This window comes from Bufo gargarizans, chromosome 2, assembly GCF_014858855.1.
Source record: "Bufo gargarizans isolate SCDJY-AF-19 chromosome 2, ASM1485885v1, whole genome shotgun sequence".
Lineage (NCBI taxonomy): Eukaryota > Metazoa > Chordata > Amphibia > Anura > Bufonidae > Bufo > Bufo gargarizans.
Genome location: NC_058081.1, coordinates 96,828,447 through 96,842,468, shown reverse-complemented (window position 1 = coordinate 96,842,468; position 14,022 = coordinate 96,828,447). Strand labels below are relative to the sequence as shown.

At 40.7% G+C, this 14,022-nt stretch overlaps 1 protein-coding gene across 1 annotated transcript in view; it reads right to left on the bottom strand.

Annotated features, from left to right (window-relative positions):
• UNC5D (unc-5 netrin receptor D) overlaps nt 1-14,022 on the bottom strand; it is a 694,878-nt gene that overhangs the window by 57,420 nt on the left and 623,436 nt on the right. The window contains exon 13 of the mRNA XM_044283128.1: nt 8,024-8,251. Within this exon, the coding sequence (XP_044139063.1) occupies nt 8,024-8,251 (228 nt within the window). The remainder of the gene's footprint in view (nt 1-8,023; nt 8,252-14,022) is intronic.

Genomic DNA, 14,022 nt, shown 5'->3' with positions numbered 1-14,022 from the left:
AGAACTAATAAATGGATGATTATGGAAAAGGTGACAGTGCCAAGTCCGCCAAAATGAAAGCTACTCTCTGAAGCTGAGAGGAAGAACCCATAAGTACCCCCAAAAAATTAACATCATTGCTGACTAGTGTACATAGTAGCACAATCCAGCACCTAGAGGGTATTCTACTTTGGTTTAGCAGACAGGCCACACTTGGGACTATGAGAGAAGCTCCAGCACCCACCACATATACTTATTGGCTCATTGCATTGTGGTCCAGTATTATTTGCACATTGCAAGACTTACCAGTAGGTAGATCCTAAAATTCAAGGAACAGCAGGACCTGTTGCTGAGCATGTCAGGGGGAAAACCATCTGCCCCCTAATTGGCATATACTACGGTATGTATCCTATCATTTGTACTGAATTGGAAATCATATTTTTATCATAATACTCTCTGTGAATAGAAGCATGACTTGTCCGTGGGCATGCTCGCCAAATGTTGCCAACATGAAGGTATAGCTCCAGCAATAAATGATTTGGCTCTGAAACTGTTTCTATTTTTCAGAGTCAACAAGCTGCAAAATTAAATTAGATTTCTGCTGCTTTTGAGAGGAGACTGTCACTGTGAATCCTTACCTTCTGTTTACGCACAATCCTTATTATTGAACATGAGAATTCATAAAATCCTTGCAGTAAAATTTCATATTTGTGTATGGTAGGTTGTTATATCAAAGTCAACCAATTAAATGGCCATATAATATACCATATATATATAATACTGAGTCAATGCTGGGAACTAGACAAAAAGTGCTTGTTCTGTAGCATAAAACTGAGATAGGGTGCTATGTGGTAAATAGAAGATAGCACCAAGGTAAATTTTTTGCTATTTCTCCAATGTATTACAAAAAGAAACAACATACCTGCAGAATCAGACTACACACAGGGTTTATTTGTAGTCTGTAACCACGGAGAGACCAATGCATAGTTCTGCATAGGAGTTGTATAAATAAAACTGCCGAATATTTTAAATCAAGACAACCCAGCTCCATTTTTATTTTATATACATACACTGGAGAAATGTTGAAAATTTGCAAACGTTTACAGTTTATATTCTTGAAGTCATTGGTTTAGTAATGGAACTACAAAGGTGCGACAATAGAGAGGTGTTCCAAACAAGTCAAACTAGAGGAAGCCTTCTCTTTTTTTATGTCCAGCTTTGGTGTTTTATGAGTTGCAGCTACAAAATTCAGCTCTCAGTATACTAACCATATGCCAATGAACTGTTCTTTATGCTGAAAATCTACGGCAGTTTAGTGTATACGTATTGCCATTAGGCTCTGTTTACTCAAGCACCATGGTTTCCTTTAATGGAAACAAGGCAGTTATGATGGATCAGTTCAATAACAGATCTTGATGTATCCATTGACTTCTAATGAGTACGGAAGGTTTCCACTTTATTGCAAGAAAGAATAGTGCAACAGAATTTACTATTTTTGTTGTCAAAAAGCAATGGATTTCTAACAGAACAGAACCTAGTGATTGTGTGAATAGAGCTTTATGTGGAGGCTGCAACATCTCCAGCCTAAGGCCTCGTGTACTTTTGAGATTTAGGGAGCTGTAACATAGAGCCCTACGGTACCTTAAATTTCTTGATGTCATGCAGATCAGATTCAACATAAAGTCAACTGGTTATAAAAAATTCCACATTCCATCAGATGTCCTCTTATGGGGGTATTATGGCACAACAGATGTGTGGTTAGCAATGTTGGATTCAAATTCAACCAATGGCATCATCTTCATGGAGATTATATGTTCTCCTTTCAACTAAAAAAAGTGCTCTGGATTCCTCAAACATAAAAATGTAGGGCAGCTTAAATGGCATTCTATGAAATTAATCTTATGATGAGCATGTCTGAAACCAATTAAATGGTGTGGAATATGTTTATGCTCATAAGGAATCAAGCTGGCGCCACAAGCATCCACCCTGGTGCAAGACCTGCTACATGCCTAAACAGTAACAAACTGAACAAAGGAATCAAGGTGGATGTAAAAAAGCAAATAAAAATATGTTATTGATATAAAGTGTTCTCTCCAGATAAATGAATTATAGTGTGGAATTACAGTGCACTCGGAAAGTCTTTAGACCCTTTCACTTTTTTCACATTTTGGTTATATTGCGGCCTGGTGGTAAAAAAAAAAACCAAAAAAACTAAACAATCTGCACTCAATACCCTATATTGAGCGAGAGACAACCAGATTTTAGAAATATTTGCAAACATTCAAAAGGAAAAACTAATATTTTGTATGGACCCCATTTCCCATTGATCCATTTTCTCTTGATAATTTTGAGATGTTTCTGCACACTGATTAGAGCCCACCTGTAATTGGACATGATTTGGAAAGAAGCACCACAGTTTATATAAGGTCTGATAGCCGACAGTGCATATCATAGGAAAAAACAAGCCATGAGGAGGAAAGAACTGTCTGTAGAGCCCAGAGACAGGATTGTGTGGAGGCACAGATCTGGAGAAGGGTACAAAATAATGTTCCCAGGAGCACAGTGGCCTCCAGAAAAAGAAATGAAATAAGCTTTCAACAACCAATACTCCTCTTAGATCTGGCCCCCCACCAAACTAATCAGGGGGGGGATCTTGGTAAACGAGGTGCTAAAACCCCAATGGTCACTCTGACTGAGTTCCAAAGGTCCTGTGTGCAAATGGCAGAAAATTAAAGAAGGTCAACCATCAGTGCAGCACTCCACCAATCTGGGCTTTATGGCAGAGTGGCCAGAAATCAACCTTTGCTATATAAAAGATACATGAAGGTTTGCAAAAAAAAAGCAACTAAAGGACTTTTGGACTGTGTGAAACAAGATTCTATGGTCTGATAAAACTGTTGATTGAACATTTTGGCCTCAATTCTAAGTGTCATATTTGGAGGAAAACAGACACTGCCTAATACCATCCCTACAATGATGCATGGTCGTGACAGCAGCATGCTGTAGGACAGGGAGACTGATCAGAATTCAACACCTGATCTAGAGTGATGTGGACCTCAGATTGGGCTGACCCTAGCTACAATGACCCTAGCTACAAAGCGAAGACAATACAGGAGTGGCTTAGGGAACACTCTGTGAATGTTCATGAGTGACCTGACCAGAGCCCTGACTTTAACCCAATCAAACATCTGTGGAGAGACCTAAAAAATGCTGTCCACTGACTGTCCCCATACACATTGACAGAGTTTAAAAGGATCAGCAGAGATGAAGTCAACTAACTTTGACTCCTGAGTAAAGGTGCCAAATACTTATGTCAGTTTAATATTTTAGTTTCTCCTTTTCAATGAGAAAGATTTCACTTTTCTCATTATGGGGTATTGAATGAAGAATGGTAGGGAAACATTTTTAGCTTTTAGCAAAAGACCGCAACATAACAAAATGTGAAAAAAGAGAAAAGGTCTAAAGACTTTCTGAATGCATTGTACGTTAAAGTATGGTGCCGTGTGGATCAATATACTGCAGTACAAGTAATATCTATGGAAAGACTTCGAAAGTACCCCGCAGCATCCTGCATGGCTCTAACACGAGGCCTAACACTTGAAATGTAATACCAAGGACATTAAACTAGTCTTCATTACTGTCAAAACTAGTAAAATACTGACTTTTTATTCATTAACATTATGTGTATGCTTTGTAGATTCCTTTTTCTGTTTCCAAGCTATTTTTTATCTGGATAATTCACTGTTTTAAAACTTGACAAAAAAGCAATTAAAAAAAGCTCAAAATAACACTTCCACTGCTACACAGTGAACATTTTGTAAGCCTAATTAACCTTTTTGTTGTTTTTCTACCAAGTTTGTGCAAGATATACACTAGATTATGACTGAATTTTGAAATTTGTTCACGCTTCATTTGGTGGTAAAAGCATAATTGCTCTATGGATTCCGTTACCACGGAACATAACGCAATTCTATGACGGTACGCGTAACGGAATGCCTTTAGAGGCATTCCGTTATTCATTCCTTCATAATAGAAGTCTGTGGGATGCAAAACGGATCCGTCCTGTTTCTGTTATGCAGGAGAGGACTCCTCTGCATAATGGAAACGGGATGGATCCATTACTCAGGCCATAGACTTCTATTATGAAGGAATGAATAACGGAATACCTCTAAAGGCATTCCGTTTTGCATTCCGTCATAGAATTGTGTTATGTTCCATGGTAACGGAATCCATAGAGCAATTCTGCTTTTACCACCAAACGAAGCGTGAACGAATTTCATATCATGAAATTTGCTCATCTCTAATCAGTACATATTTGTTTTGTAAGTTTGCAAATACTTTTTCTTGGAGCTGAAGCTATTTTAGGGGTGAAGACAGCTGTAATACTTTATGTTTCTCTAGATGTGAGTCAGCTGCTTATACTGTATAAAAGATCCTGCCACCAACCCAGGATCAGGATGTGCAGCAAAGAACTGGAGCAGTGCCTGTAGGAAGGGACGCAGCACATCAGAGGCATAGATCATTTTCAGAAAGTGAGCAATTGCTATGTTTGACACTCTCATTTTATTATAAGAACAAAGGCAGAGGAACTGCTTTGATTTGTCCTTCATATGATCAACCTGATGAGACTGAAACTTTGTCCTTTGTATCCGATTAAAATGAATGCAATTTGCAGGCTAAAAAAACTGTTCCTTCTCCACTTTCACAGTCTGCGCTCTCTGTGCTATCTCTGATTATTATACTCTTGCTCATTTTTAGAGGGTACGGCAAGGAGGACATCTTCTTGCTCCAGAAATCTTTCCCATTGCTTCATTTTAATGCCCAATTTCTACTGCCAGAAATAAATTAAACAAGGTTCATGAATATGGGAAAATTGAGAGCAGCTCCCTGTAAAAAAGTTTATAATATATTCTAGAGGGTAAACCTCAACTACACACAGGGGGACATCATGTGTGAAGAACCAAACTTCAAAGGCATGGAGCTTATTAATGATAACATTTTTCCATTGAGGAGAATGGTTCCACCCTCACTACAGAGTTATTGTATCTTCTTCCTTCATTGGCAACCCTTTCATGAATTATACAATCCTTGAAGGAAAACGGTGTCGCGTAAGAACTCTCAATTGTAAATTCTCATCTTAGGCTCGTTGATGTCAACTGAACGCAATCGCATCTGAATTGCATAATGTCAAAATGTGTTAAAATCCATGTGATCTTGTGTTTTTTCAAGCAGTAAAAGAAAACTCATCCTGGAAGAACAAATAGGCTCTGTTTTCTGTTAAAAAGGAATCCTTTTCCAGGAATTTCACGGGTAAACCAGGCACAATGCCTTATAGGGATAGCTCAGCTAAATGGTTTAATCCATATGCAAATGAGCAGTTAAGTGCACAAAGGATAGGCCCAAGACGTTATGTGCACCTTTGCTTCTGCTACATCCTCCACCAGCCCCTCCTTCTCCTGGATTGACAGGGCCAAGGTTCCTGTATAGCTATCATCCCTGAGGAGTAATTGTGCACAGAGTGGGTCGGGTCTGCCCCTGGTGCACTTGACTGGTTATTTGCATGTGAATTAAAAGTTATTTTTTTGCAGAATGAAACAAATCGCTAAGGGAAAGATACCATTAAAATTCATCTGAGCTAGCCCTAGAAGACATTGTGCTTGATTCGACAGTGAATTTCCTGGTGACAAATTACCTTTAAAGAGGACCTTTTATAAGGCTAGCTCTAGTCTAATTATTATCCTACCTTATAGGGCAGCCCCCCACTGATGCTATGGATTTTTCTTTTTTTCTACAGAACCTCCCGTTCGTCCGCTGTTGGCATCGTATATTTTGGTGCCTTATTTTATAATAAGGCAACTCGATTATACTAAGTGGAGACTTGTATTCTCGGTTATACTAGAAGGAGACTTGTATTTTCCCTGGGAGTGGTTATCTTCTCTCTGGCTTTGAGCCCATCCAATAAGATCGCCCTGCTCTTAGCCAGGAAGTATGAGCTCAAGTTATCGCAAGAACATGAGCGTGTAGACATCCTTGAGCTCATTCTCCCTGGCTAAGAGTGAGGCGCTCTGATTTGATGCGCTCACAGCCAGGGAGAAGATAACCACTCACAGGGAAAATACAAGTCTCCGTCTAGTATAACCGAGTTGCCTCATTATATTATAAGGTGCCAAAATATACGGGGCCAACAGCGGACGAACATAGGTTCTGTAGAAAAGAAAAAGAAAAAGTATTTTGGCATCAGTGGGGACTGCCCTGTAAGGTAGGATAATAATTGTACTAGAGCTAGCCTGATAAAAGGTCCTCTTTAAGTTGTAATAAAGTAAGATGTATCCTTATTCGGTCCATTTACACTATGTTCGGGGCATAAGCTGAGAGACTATTTAAAGTACAAACACCGCTGGACAAATCCAACTATACATCTGCAATAAAAACGGATATTTTTTTTTTTTATGGAATCCCCTTGTTATAAATAACATTAGTGGCATGCTTTCCAATACAGTTTTAAAAGGTATTCTGACATTTACACCATGTATGCCAAAAGGATAGTGTTTTGGCATATACTTGACAAATGAAGTCTTTGGATATATCTACGTTTATGTCGGGAAGTGCTCCCAGCATTTACGCCAAATGTATATCACAAACTTGAAATGAACTGAGTCTTATAGTGGAGGGATACACCAAATGGAAAAGGATTTAGGAAAACTAGAGGAATGGTCAAAAATCTGGCAACTAAAATTTAATGTGGATAAGTGCAAAATAATGCACCTGGGGCGTAAAAACCCAAGAGCAGAATATAAAATCAGTGATACAGTCCTAACCTCAGTATCTGAGGAAAGGGATTTAGCGGTCATTATTTCAGAGAACTTAAAGGTAGGCAGATAATGTCACAGAGCAGCAGGAAATGCTAGCAGAATGCTTGGGTGTATAGGGAGAGGCATTACTAGTAGAAAGAGGGAGGTGCTCATGCCGCTCTACAGAGCACTAGTGAGACCTCATTTGGAGTATTGTGCGCAGTACTGGAGACCATATCTCCAGAAGGATATTGATACTTTGGAAAGAGTTCAGAGAAGAGCTACTAAACTGGTATATGGATTGCAGGATAAAACTTACCAGGAAAGGTTAAAGGACCTTAACATGTATAGCTTGGAAGAAAGACGAGACAGAGGGGATATGATAGAAACTTTTAAATACATAAAGGGAATCAACAAGGTAAAAGAGAAGAGAATATTTAAAAGAAGAAATACTGCTACAAGAGGACATAGTTTTAAATTAGAGGGGCAAAGGTTTAATAGTAATATCAGGAAGTATTACTTTACTGAGAGAGTAGTGGATGCATGGAATAGCCTTCCTGGCAGAAGTGGTAGCTGCAAATACAGTGGAAGGAGTTTAAGCATGCATGGGATAGGCATACGGCCATCCTTCATATAAGATAGGGCCAGGGGCTATCCATAGGATTCAGTATATTGGGCAGACTAGATGGGCCAAATGGTTCTTATCTGCCGACACATTCTATGTTTCTATGTTTATAGTGCACAATCACAAAGTCTTATTGAAGGCGAGCCCAACATTAACATAGTAACTTGGTACCATAATTTGTAAGGCTGAAAAAATACATACTGTATGTCTATCCAGTTCAGCCTGTTATCCTGCACAGCAAAACACCCTCATGAGGTAGAATGCAATTTTTCTATTTTAGGGGTGAAAAATTCCTTTGCATAATCTCTTAATCCATAATGGGTTTATGTGTTTGAAAGGCTTCCTCCTCCTACAGACACAGACATTTTACTTTGTAGAACTCAAATACTTACCTGAGAAGAAGGGACCAGACCAATGTCCATGTCATTCTCCAGTCTTGCAAACAATAAGGAGGTAAACTATTGCTAAACCTTTATGTCCTGAGATGGTAGGGTGAACCAACAACCTTCATTTTTATCCCCCCCCCTCCCCATATAAACAGTGTATATGCCAGTTAATGCAGATATTAATGCAAAACAGAGTATATATTTGACCAAAAACTACACATTGAAGACATATAATCTCTTACTTGGAATGCACATGGGGTGTTGTCAATACAGTAAACCCTCAGGTTATAATCCAAGGAATTGCAGGACATACAGCCAAACACAGCTACTTTGAGCTCCTTCACGGCACAGTCTGTGAGAGGTTCGCCCACCAAAGCATAAGTGCCAAAGCTGTCCATTAATATATGGCAAGCAAAGGGATCCAAAAGGCAGTAAAAGGAAGTGGTTTCGTCATCGGTAGACATTACTTCCTGAGGAGGGAATACAGAGCTGAATTCAATTGTCTATTTTTGCAACAGTTAAAGATACATTACTTGTATAGCAAAAGTTATTTTACCATTAACATATCATTGCTAATGGATATAATAAAAATAATCTGAAGAAGGCAACATTTAGCTGGGGGTGACTGGCACATGCAATTGGCACCCACTCTACCAAAGATGTTGTTGTTATTGTTGTGCTCTTTCATCTCCATACAACTTGTAGACTGATAGCATAAATCCGTTAATATACCATATTGTACGTGTCTATAACGGTGGACTCATAGGGGTTAATGAGAATTGTTTGGCTATTTTTTGCTACTTCTGCCTATGACTGCTTCCCTCAGCTGAAGCCTGGCATAACACTAGTCCACGGTCTTCTGCACTGATAGACTATGCCAAGCTTCAGCTAAGTGGAGCTGGGGCATCATGGAGCTGTACATAGCACATCACTGCTCCCGTCTGTAACTGCTGTGCTGAGCCCATTCCCAACATGTGGGTGCCATCTGTTTAAAATAGCAGACAACCAGCCACAATGACCAGGATCGGTGATGATGCCGAACCCGATCCTGTAAATCCTCCGATGCCACAGTCAGTAGCGATTGTGACATCTGTGGAATTAGGAAGATGGAGGGGGCTCCCTCTGCCTTCCAATTAGAGCCCTCACAGTAAAATTCTTCCGATTGGTTACTATGAAGCATCCTAAGTCGATTTGCATAAAACTTTAAATACTGTATGGAGCGAGCGCTCCGTACAGTATTAGAATGTATTGGCTCAGATAAGCTAAAGTTATTGCTTTGCAAAGTTTTGCAAGACTTCGGGTAATAACTTCAAAAATTAATTTGTACTTTTACAAACCTTTTCCCGAACTCGGATTCAGTTCCAAGGGGTACTGTACAGTTTCATCCGAAGTTGATCTGCTCATCCCTAGTTACTATGACATCCTGGGGCCTGTCATAGTAAACCGCCTGCATGAGGCAGTGAACACCGTAACGGAAGAAAATAAAAATACAAAATACCAATAAAAACTACAGTTCATTATGCAAAAAAAACAAGCCCTCATACTGCTCTATAGAAGAAAATGTTAAAAAGTTATGACTGTCAGAAAATGATAATGTAAAGATAATGCAAAGAAAATTAAGATTTTTTCAAAGTTTCTTTTGTATAAAACAAAATTAAAACAATACAATTCTTGTATTTCCAAACCGCATTGACCTGCAGAATAAGGACATCATGTCATTTCTAGCACACAAAAAAAATAAAAAACCTTGGGGAATTGTGGATTCATTTTCAAGTTCATCCCACAAATAACTTTTTGCCCCTTTTTACAATTTTCAATGCCCTCATACGTCTATGTAAACTGAAAACTAAAGAAAAAAGGTATGGCTCTTTGAATGTGAGGAGCAAAAAAACAAAAATGGGCTTTTTCTTGAAGGGGCAAAGGGGTTCTGCACACGGCCGTTCTGTGTTTTGCGGTCTGCAAACCGCTGATCCGCAAAACAATGGATGGTGTCCATGTGCATTCCGCAATTTGCGGAACGGCACGGACTGCCTTTAATATAACTGCCTATTCTTGTCTGCAAAGCGCGGACAAGAATAGGACATGTTGACCACGGAACGGAGCAACGGATGCGGACAGCACACGCAGTGCTGTTCGCATCTTTTGTGGCCCCACTGCGGCTTGGATGCAGACCCAAACAACGGCCGTGTGCATAAGGCCTAAAAGTAATAGTAATCTCTCTCTTTCCTCTGGACTTTAGTAATACATGACTGCCACATCAGACTACACATGGTCTTGTATTCACCTGGATCCTGGCTGGTTCACACAAAATGATTGGCTATTTTGTAAACCGGATCATGTAGTAACTTGCTGTTTCTCTTTTCTCTTTTAGATGCATTAGATCAATACAAAATGATGCATATTTTGTTCACATACTGCTCTATTCTTTGGAATATATTCACTCTGTAGGCAATAATTTTTTGGATGCTATTTATAACAAAGCAATCAACTGGAAAGAAAACTGTTGTGATCGTAGATTGCTGGCACAGAAAAATATCACCTCAGCGGAAACCTAAGGCGGCTACAACTCATAATATCATGTTGGGTACCCATACTGCAGATAGTCTGCTCAACAACTTCAAACTATTCTACAAGGACATTAGATGTTTTAGTACATATCTCCATTATTTTTTTTTTATTGTTTCCAATATTCTCACTGTGCACTAGAAGAACTGTAAAATATACAGTCATGTGAAAAAATTAGGACACCCTTTGAAAGCATGTGGTTTTTTGTAACATTTTTAATAAAAGGTTATTTCATCTCCGTTTCAACAATACAGAGAGATTAAAGTAATCCAACTAAACAAAGAAAACTGAAGAAAAGTCTTTTCAAGATCTTCTGTAAATGTCATTCTACAAAAATGCCTATTCTAACTGAGGAAAAAGATAGGACACCCTCACATGTATTCCCTCTTAAATTGGCTCAGATCTCACACAGGTATATCACACCAGGTGCACATAATTAGTAGATCGTTACTCTGCATGTTGAATGAGGCTTGCCCTATTTAAACCTCAGACATTTAGTTTGGTGTGCTCCTGACTGTTGAAGTGAGAGTGAGCACCATGGTGAGAGCAAAAGAGCTGTCAGAGGACTTCAGAAAAAAGATTGTAGCAGCCTATGAGTCTGGGAAGGGATTTAAAAAGATCTCAAAAGATTTTGAAATCAGCCATTCCACTGTCCGGAAGATAGTCTACAAGTGGAGGGCTTTCAAAACAACTGCCAACATGCCCAGGACTGGTCGCCCCAGCAAGTTCACCCCAAGAGCAGACCGCAAGATGCTAAAAGAGGTCTCCAAAAACCTAAAGTGTCATCTCGAGAACTACAGCAGGCTCTGGCTACTGTTGATGTAGAAGTACATGCCTCTACAATCAGAAAGAGACTGTACAAGTTTAACTTGCATGGGAGGTGTGCAAGGAGGAAACCTTTGCTTTCCAAGAGAAACATCGAGGCCAGACTGACATTTGCCAGAGATAAAGTTGACAAAGACCAGGACTTCTGGAATAATGTTCTTTGGACAGATGAGTCCAAAATTTAATTATTTGGACACAACAGCAGAGGACATGTTTGGCGTAAACCAAACACAGCATTCCAAGAAAAGAACCTCATACCAACTGTGAAGCATGGAGGTGGAAGTGTCATGGTTTGGGGCTGCTTTGCTGCAGCAGGACCTGGTCAGCTCACCATCATAGAATCCACAATGAATTCTACTGTGTATCAGAAGGTGCTTGAAGAACATGTGAGACCATCAGTTAGAAAATTAAAGCTGAAGCGGAACTGGACCATGCAACATGACAATGACCCAAAACATACTAGTAAATCAACCAAAGATTGGCTGAAAAAGAAGAAATGGAGAGTCCTGGAATGGCCAAGTCAAAGTCCAGATTTGAATCCCATTGAGATGCTGTGGGGTGACTTGAAAAGGGCTGTACGTGCAAGAAACCCCTCAAACATCTCACAGCTGAAAAAGTTCTGCATTGAGGAGTGGGGTAAAATTTCCTCAGACCGATGTCGAAGACTGGTAGATGGCTACAAGAACCGTCTCACTGCAGTTATTTCAGCCAAAGGAGGTAACACTCGCTATTAGGGGCAAGGGTGTCCTATCTTTTTCCTCAGTTAGAATAGGCATTTTTGTAGAATGACATTTACAGAAGATCTTGAAAAGACTTTTCTTCAGTTTTCTTTGTTTAGTCGGATTACTTTAATCTCTCTGTATTGTTGAAACGGAGATGAAATAACCTTTTATTAAAAATGTTACAAAAAACCACATGCTTTCAAAGGGTGTCCTAATTTTTTCACATGACTGTACATTACTAGCAGAAGGACCCGGCTTCACACGGTTATATATTTCATCTATTTCATTTAATGTTTGTGTGTGTCGTTAAAAGATATTGACAGTATCCACTATAACAGTGACCTCTACAGCACCCACCCCCTTAGCACTAAATTCCACAGCCCCCCACACCTCAACACTGCCCCCCCCCCCCACAGTGCCCCACCTCAATCAACTGGGACCCCCACAGCAGCCCATTCCCTTAACTTTGGCCTTCACAGCAGCCCACCCCTTTAACAGTGAGTTTCACAGCACCCCACTCCATTGACAGTGACCTCCTCAGGGGCCCGTCCCCTTAACAGTGACCTATACAGCACCCCTCCCCTTAACATTGACCTCCATAGGCCCCCTTATCTGTAACCTCCACTGTTCCCTGCCCCTTAACAGAGACCTCCACAGCACCCGTTCCCTTAACAGTGACTTCCACAGTACCCCGCTCCCTTAACAGTGACCTCACAGTATCCTGATGCCTTAAATGACCTTCACAGCGGCCTGCTCTTAACAGTAACATCCACAGTGCCCATCCCTTTAACAGCGACCTCCACAGTGCCCGTCCCTTTAACAATGACCTCCACAGCAGCTACCCCTTTAATAGTGGCCCCTGCCACCTTAACAGTATCATCCACAGCTCCCTGCCCCTTTAAAGATGACCTACAGCAGTGAAGAAAAATAGCTAATGCAGTTAATTTTTTGGAAATATCTCCGGAATGGTAGGTCCTAGAGAGCTAAGACCTGGTATAAAACCTTCCAGGACACCGATGTACCTGTGTGGAAAATTTGGTACAGATAGGTCTAGTCGTTTGGTCACGCATAAAGAACAGAGAGACGTTAGGACAGACAGAAACTAATTTAAATATACAGTATATAAGAAACTGGCAGAAGGACCTGGCTACACATGGCTATATTTCATCTATTTAATTTAATGTTTCTGTGTGTAGTTAAAAGATATCGACAGTATCCCCCATAACAGTGACCTCTACAGTACCCCGCCCCCTTAACAGTGGACTCCACAGCCCCTCACCTCTTAACACTGACCCCCCCCCCCCACACAGTGCCCCACCTCCTTAAAATGGGACCTCCACAGCAGCCCATCCCCTTAATTTTGACCTTCATAGCAGCCTTCCCCTTTAATAGTGCGTTTCACAGCACACCACCCTGTTGACAGTGACCTCCACAGGGGCCCGTCCCCTTAACAGTGGCCTTTAGAGCAATGTATCTGCCCATTAAAACTGACCTCCATAGCCTATCATCCCCTTAACTGTGACCTCCACAGCAGCCTGCCCCTAGGGTGGCCAGCGGTTATGTTTTAGGCCCGACAGTCTGGCTTTCAGACTCACTGTCCTCTGTCTGGCGCTGTGCTGTCTGAGCGTGAGCTGCAGGGAGAAAATTACGATCCCTACCACCTCTGCAGCTGACAGAAGTTGATTTTTAACTTACATTTTTCAATCCCTGTCGGCTGAGGAGTGGGAGTGGGCGTGACCTTACCAGATCTGGGCGTTGCTTAATGGGACCTAGAAGTTGATTTTTAACTTCATTTTTTCAATCCCTGTCAGCTGAGGAGTGGGAGGGGGTGTGGCCTAACCAGATGGGGACGTGGCCTAGAGGGTTCCAGAAGTAGATTTTTAACTTCATTTTTTCAATCCCTGTTGGCTGAGGAGTGGAAGGGGCATGGCCTAACTGGATCGGGGGCGTGTCCTTTTGAACAGTTCACTCTAAGACCGTCTTTCCCACCTCTGCAGCTGACAGAAGTTGATTTTTAACTTAATTTTTTCAATCCCTGTTGGCTGAGGAGGGAGAGGGGGCATGGCCTAAACGGATCTGGGGCGTGGCTTAACTGGACCTAGAAGTTGATTTTTAACTTCATTTTTTCA